Source organism: Amphimedon queenslandica, unplaced genomic scaffold (genome assembly GCF_000090795.2).
Source record: "Amphimedon queenslandica unplaced genomic scaffold, v1.1 AMPQUscaffold_13433, whole genome shotgun sequence".
NCBI classification, from domain to species: Eukaryota; Metazoa; Porifera; class Demospongiae; order Haplosclerida; family Niphatidae; genus Amphimedon; species Amphimedon queenslandica.
This window is the reverse complement of record NW_003546331.1, coordinates 267,144-274,721: the sequence shown is the minus strand read 5'-3', so window position 1 is coordinate 274,721 and position 7,578 is coordinate 267,144. Positions and strand designations below refer to the sequence as shown.

Genomic DNA, 7,578 nt, shown 5'->3' with positions numbered 1-7,578 from the left:
GACAGTAGGTCAAAATACCAACTTACTCCTCAATGCAGCTCCTAATGATAAAGGTTTGATCGAAGAAGGAAGCATGGAAAGGTATAAAGAATTTGGGTTGTGGATTAATTCGTGTTTCAATGCTCAACCCGTCATCAAAACAAGCGGAAAAGGTAAAATAATTCGACTTAGTTCAACAGCTGGTCAGCCGTTCAGATTCAACAATATAGTAATCCAAGAGGATCAAACCAATGGACAAGTTATTACTCAGTTCTCAGTCTACAATCCGATGTATAATGGAACAGTATCTATATACAATGGGACCTCCATTGGACATAAAATCATCATACATCTAACTGATGATCTCTGGCCTTCACATGAGCTTGTACTCAATATAACACAAGCAGCTGTTGTGGAGCCAGCCATTATTAACTTTGCCGCCTATAGCTGTCATGCTTAAATACATGTATTATTAACATTTGCTCAAGTTGCAAATTTTTTAAAATAATAATATTAAAATGAAAGACAAATTTCAACTCAAAGTTTGTGACAATAATTATTGTGAACTTAATTGATTGGAAAAGTCCTATTTTCATTGGCATTAACTATAAAGTTTTTAAAAATAAAAGTACTTGTAAATGTATCAGAAAATGTAATAAAAACCTGTACTATAGCAGTACAGGGAATTTTACCCAATTTTTGAGCAACTTTAAAAATTCGTAATAAATCCAATTTTGATCGGAATCATCTTAAATTCGATACATAACATAAGGACATGTATACACATTTAAAAATTATAAAAATGGAAATTCCTTTCTAGCTATTTTTGATGACAGACACTGTACTAGAAATTCCTTTAAAAACCAATTTTTAATTGAAATCAGATTAAAATTTATATAAAACCATGCATAATTCTATGTATCAACAAGACAATGAGAATACACTACACACAGCAGCAGCTTACCATGGCACAGTGCTCTTCTGTATCTCATTTCTAACCAAAGACTCATTTGAACTTCTCTTTGCATTATTTTGAATTTTTTGCGAGGCACTAAAAATACTAATAATGCCATTAAGTGACTTAAAGCAGGAGTACCTATTGATTGGCTTAGTAATAGGCCTCCTCTTGATCTTCTTTGCTGTTTCTTGTCTTGTCTCTTCTTCCATTATTTCTCTCAGTGAAAAATTGTCAGGTAAGCTATCATGATATTAAAAATAAATACAAACTTAATTATTAAGCAAGGCTGCAAAAGTCATGGCAGCCATTTTGTTTGGGGGTGAATCCTACTTAGTAACACTACCGCGTTACTAATTATTTATAATAGTAATAATAAAGTGCAGGTTTTAGATAAATTGCATGGCTTTTTTTATATTAAAAAAATTATACTTTTTGATGTACAGGCATTACAATATAAAATACATAAAAGCTTTATACCTTTCACTTCTCTTCCAGCTCCCACTAGCATTACTGACCAACACATCAAGGTCACTGGGACACTCATTAGTATCATTAACGAGAGGGTCATCCTCTTCAATAGACTCATTATTAATTGACAGCAAGGACAAATTAAGAGTTGCATTGGGAGAGAGTGGAGGGCTGGCAGGTCCTGTGTTACTGAGAGTCAAGTGGTTGCTCTCTGACGTGACATAGCCACTGCTTTCTGAGGATATAGTTTGACATTTATCATCTCTGACACTGTTTGATCGTCTTTTCTTCCTTTTACGCGAAGAGCTCGTGGGAGTATCAGCAGTAGGAGACCTAGAAATGATAATAATAATAATAATTGTAATTGATTAATTACTTGGAACGAGTGGGTGTGGCATTAATAATCCTCTCTTTAGTATCATCCTCACTCTCAGATATATCAATAGTTTTACTTAAGAAATAACTCTCTGGTAACTCCTCCTCAGTTAGTTCTAATAGCAGCATCATATTTATAATAATGATAATAATAACTAATACCTTTCATTTTGATAGCATATTTGCTTGTATTTGAAAACTAAAGAAAATAAAGTCAAATCAAATATATCATCAATATCAAAATCATGTTAGCATCAGTGCTGATCCAAACTAACCATTTCTCTGTATGTGTCAGTGATGAAATCGAGTGTTGCCAACGAGAGTGATTCTAGGTAAGAGCCTTCAAGTAAAACAGGGAAATTATTGCAAATAAACTGAAGGCAAGAGAGCTGAAGTTTGACGGCATTGTAATGAATTGAGAAATCCATAATGTCTACCACATTCTTGATATTTACTATAAATTAAAAGGAATAAAAACAATATGAGATTAGTATGCTTACAGCATTTTGCCAGTGAATGCTCGCAGATGCTTTTCAATCTTGGTAGTAAGAACTAAGAATAACATTGAAATATAAAAGTGAATAATAATTTATGATTACTTGATCTGCAACAATTAGGGCAGAGCATACAAAATCTGGAGAAGAAGATTCTGCAAAAAATAAAATGAAAATATTGATGATACAAAAAAAGAAAAAAAAAAAAGCTCCGAAGCGGGGAATCGAACCCCGGTCTCCCGCGTGACAGGCGGGGATACTCACCACTATACTACTTCGGACAGCTGCAGCAAACAAGCAAAATTTATGATTATTACCTGAAACTTTAGGAGCACAATCCTTGTACAAATAATGTACCATAATTTCCAATTGAACTGACGTTACTGGAAGCTTTAATTTAGTTACAGTCCCTTGAGCAGAAGACTAAAGAACAAAAAAATTAGTGTGACAAACAAAGTTAATGATAGCTTTCTCACTTCTCTCCATCCCATTAGCAACATGCTCTGAAAATAATCTGCAGAAAATAAATAAAATAATAAATAAAAAAAAACAGAGCAATGCTTACCCGAGCGTGCCACTAGTATACACTTGTGACACTTGATCTCTTTGTCCCCTTCTACTGTAGCTACCAGTATAACATCATGAGGAGACGAGTGAAGCTTTAGCAATACATCCTGATGTAACTCAAGCACACTTTGACTTCTAACACTACCACCACTTGAACCGAAAGTCAACCTATCAATAACAAAGACATAAAGCTACTAATAACTGTTGCTAATAAATAATTCTGCCTTGTGATGGAGTTTGCAAGCTAATATAAAAACCCTGATATACTGCATTTATTGAATATTTTATTCCAAATTTTACCTGTCAATCAGAGGTGCTACCTCAAACGCAGTAGCTAACTCCAACAATGACTCAACGTCCTTATTGACTGCCGAGCTCTTATGCACATACACAGAGGGAGAATGATCGCTAGTATTAACCGGTAGAACCGGCAAAACGAGTTCATCTAACTGGTCAGTGAAGTTTTTATCCCCAGCGTATTGGTCATAGAGTACATTCCAGTCGGTGGTGCTGGTGTCATCGCCACTGGTCGTGTCGAGACTGGACTTGCTTGTGGTGTTAAGTGATTCTGGTGAGGCTATGAATGACGAGTGATGCGACGGCTGCTCTAGTCTTATCCTCCCGCCGTACAAATAAATGAGGAACAACTGGAAGATGTCACAAGAGAATTTGAGGTTAATGTTCAAGTGCCAGATTGAGTCAGTGAAATGAAATGATTGTATTATCGACGGAGGAATGGGTCTGGATGAGAATAGCGATGAGAATACGTTACTGCTTGAAGAGAGAACAACAGAATTGGCTGTATAGACTGAGCCATTAACCTACATAGTGTACAACATGAACGTACATGCACATGTATATAGCTCAACTATTTAGTATTATAATTTCAAAAAAGCTGCTGGAGAGTGGAGACATGATGATGATCAACTAAGGCTGTGTTTGCACTTAAACATTTCAAATACAAACATTTACTACTAGCTAAGGTCTTCCCCATAAAAAGGAATAACACCGATGCATGTAAATAATCAATTGATACGGGCTGCATTTTACCAAAGCATCATAGTAACTTACATTAAAGTGAACATCAGCTACAGGTTGAGGCAAATTGATTTCCGATAATAAATTATACACATCAACATTGAATGCCGACGACTCTATAATAGGTAACTCTAAAGGACTAAACAATACAAAATTATAGAAAATGCTCTTTCTCTTAATCTCTCGGTTCCCTCCCTCCCTCCCTCTCTCCTCCTACCTATACACTGTCTGGAGGTATGCCATATTGGTAGCTTTAAAGTCAGTGAAGACTCTCTTTGCTTGCTGTATCAGAGGAACTCGCGATAGTTCAGTGAGCGATGGCGTAGGAGTGACAGGCCCTGTGTAAACCTCTCCTTGTGTTGTTGCTATTGTTAAACTCTTTGTTAGTGAGAAATGAGCAACTGCATAATAAATAAATTAATTAATAAATAATGATGATGATGATGATGATAACAATTTCATAGCAAAAGCCATGATATATACAATACACATGCATAAAGTACAAAATTCTGCCTAAATAACTCAAAAATAGCTTGAAGTTTCTACATAGCACAAAAGGACATTGATCATTGTGTTTCTTACCGGAGTATTTAGTTGCTCCAGGAATGATACGAGGATGAGTAATACCTTTCTTATTACCAGTAGCATCTGAGCAATAACTGAACCACAACTACACAACAATAATCATAATTATTATTTATTACTACAATTAAGTTCCTTATTAAGTATCAATTATCAGCTTAATTTCTGTCATGATTTAATTTACCCCATGTCATAACATTAACGTCAAAGCATCCCATATGTACATGTACATGTACACGTACATGTAAATGTATCTCTCTATACCTTGTGTTCGCTGTCCAGTAGTGCAATCTTGAGGCCACTCCCACTATCTGTCTCATGATCTGACACGCCCTTTTTCTTCTTCTTATGCTCCAGTTCCCCGAGACTAGCACAAACTGCAAACTGAAGGACAGAGAGTGTATCGGGAAAGTTATTATACCTAGAAACAAGAGGCAAGAGAAATCAAGAAAAAAACTAATACATGTAATCATTTTTTGCAATTAAATTTATAATTTTTCATAATAAAAAATGTACAGTATAAATTATAAATCATATACCTCTCACAGCGGAGGACTGTATGATTGGTACAGATGAATATCTGGTGTCTCTTGCTAGTAATCCAAGCAGTGGCTGCATCACTGACTGAGAGATGATCGATAGTATCGCCTTGCTCCAACGTAATACCAGGAATCTGGAACAATAGGAATGAGATTAAAAAAGGTTTGAATTACATAAAAAATAATTTGAATTTCAACTATTATATGCATGATTATAAATCTAGTATTTAAAATTCAAAACTTACTATCTTTGGATTAGGATTTGATCTCGTTTGCCCTAGTTGCCCGTAACTTGTACCAAAGCTGTATACCTCGTTAGCAGTAGCCACGGCAGTGTGGTAGCGCCCAGCACCTATTAATCTAATCCTCTTCGACTTTAAAGATTTAACAAAATACGGAGAGAGTACAGTAGAGCCTGTCTTAGAACCATGGCCCAGCTGCTGAGCGTCATTAATGCCACAAGTATACACCGACCCATCTCTAGTAGAAGAGAATGTATAATGGTCACATTATGCCTTTTCAAATAACAATACAATAGTGTCCCTGTTCCTTAATAGAACTAACTTATTGAGGAAGACACTGTGATTCCTAGCAGCTGCTATAGACACACAATGAGATAATCCCTCAATAACCTTTGGAGACTGAATAAGGAAGAAAATGAACACAATGTTTATCTTTCTCTCTTTCTCTTCCCTCTCCATTACATGACTCCTTCTCTCTCTCTCTCTCTCTCTTTCTTACAAGGACAGTATTTTCATTGCCATGTCCTAGTCTGCCACCAGTTCCATGCCCACAGCTATAGACAGCTCCTCTCTTGGTCAGTATCAATGTATGGAACTTACACAGTACAACCTGCAATGAAGAGAGAAAATATCACATACACATACATGTACATGTAGTATGACTCATAACAGCAATACAGCATACTTTTTCTACATTTCCAAAAGCAGGGTAAGCTTCAACTGGTTCAGGATTTAACTTGCTACGATCGTGTCCTAACGTATTGTTGACATTGCCACCCCACAAGTAGAGAGAGACCTCAGAAACTCCTACAAAGTGACAGAAAACCTTTTAATCAGTTTTTTTGCTAAAGTACATGCATCATTAAGTTACAATTTTTGAACGAGTTTCTCCCAAATAGTGGAGCCCTTTGGCTATCCAATTTTTTGGAGACAATTTAATGCAATACAAGAACTGTTATTCTATATCCAATTTGTAAACATAGGACAGATGATGTTCATTTATCATCACAATAAGCGATACACCTACATGTACATATATATACATTACACACATCATTGAAATTACTATCAGAGTAGACTACAAGTTTGTACAAAACTAGTCTTAAATTGAATTAACAGATTCCAGCCTCCTCCATATTACCTGGTAGTATATCAGCATAGTTTGAGTGTAGCACATTTAGCGGTGACCACCCATCTTTATCTAATGCCTCCAGACTCTCTCCAGCCTATAATATGAGCAAAAATCCCATCAGTACAGTTTTAGTACATGCATGTACATTTTCATACCTTCATTAATGGCACCATTATGCCAGGGTATCCGAAATATGCTGCACGATGCAACGCAGTCCAGTTCGAGTCAATGTCCGTGAGATTGATCAGTTTCTCTTTAGCTCCTTTCCTCCTCAGTAGCCATTGGGCTATCTCTGAAGATCCAGTTGAAGCAGCAACGTGTAGGGTTGAGCGACCAGCTTCATCGCTACAATGGCAAATAAAATAAATCAATAAAATTTAAAAGGATCGATACATGTATTTAGTCAATCTACAATATGAAGCTGAAATCAGTCAAAGAAGGCAATAAAAACATTATCAGTGATTATAGTAAACAGTGACCACCATTTATTGATAATGCAATAGGAATCACATCTTTTACATTATACATACACATACATGTACATGTACAAAATGTAATCGATCATTAATAAAGTGGGTGTGTCATTACTACACCTGCCTATAAATCAACCACATTCAAACACTTCCTCCTTTCCTTTATATTACAGTGATACACAATGGAATGCATTGTTTGCTAGCTATTACATGTAATAATTATACTAAACAAGAAACAAATATTATATACGTACCACTTATACCAAGGGTTGCCACATATTGTTGAACAGTGCTTTAGTAATTCAAGGTTACCAGTAGCAATTACTCTGTGTACCACGTGTGCGTGTTCCAACGCTCGACACTTTGCAGTGCAGTCTCCTGAGGAAGAAGCGAGGTCTTGTACAGAAGTAGAGCTCTTTCTACGTCTCCTTGACGCCATTGCAAACTGGTGTAGTAGCTCTGGTGGAATGTGAGAAGAGGAGAGAGGTCCAGAAAGCAGGGAAGACCTCTCAGGGAGGATGAATGACCTAAGAAGATACTTGCTGCATGTCAGTTCTCTGGTGGATAACGGGTTAAAATTGTCTTTTCATTCTCCAAAGAGTACATGTGATTAAAGTATACGGACTTGACTATTGTGTTTTACGATTGCCTAAACGGAGAAATGGCGATGCTTTGATGCAGAATCATGATCTTAGATCTAGAGATCATCATCTACTTGATTTTGATTTTTA

General features: G+C 36.1%; 1 protein-coding gene and 1 non-coding gene across 2 annotated transcripts; both read right to left on the bottom strand.

The window, feature by feature from the left end:
- Positions 1–880: 880 nt before the first annotated feature.
- LOC105312573 (inhibitor of Bruton tyrosine kinase-like) lies at positions 881–7,461 on the bottom strand. The gene is made up of 24 exons (XM_019995838.1): positions 7,102–7,461; positions 6,530–6,719; positions 6,384–6,468; positions 5,928–6,049; positions 5,742–5,852; positions 5,565–5,641; positions 5,246–5,480; positions 5,001–5,134; positions 4,726–4,882; positions 4,462–4,549; positions 4,097–4,280; positions 3,913–4,018; positions 3,142–3,662; positions 2,840–3,009; positions 2,751–2,788; positions 2,592–2,697; positions 2,380–2,429; positions 2,281–2,332; positions 2,056–2,234; positions 1,943–1,979; positions 1,782–1,896; positions 1,415–1,738; positions 1,076–1,177; positions 881–1,030 (listed from the first exon to the last, which is right to left on the bottom strand). Exons 1-24 carry the CDS (start codon positions 7,284–7,286, stop codon positions 940–942), a joined length of 3,459 nt encoding a protein of 1,152 aa, XP_019851397.1. The 5' UTR covers positions 7,287–7,461; the 3' UTR covers positions 881–939.
- On the bottom strand, positions 2,484–2,555 carry Trnad-guc (transfer RNA aspartic acid (anticodon GUC)). The gene has a single exon. It is a non-coding gene; the product is annotated as a tRNA-Asp (tRNA).
- Positions 7,462–7,578: the final 117 nt, after the last annotated feature.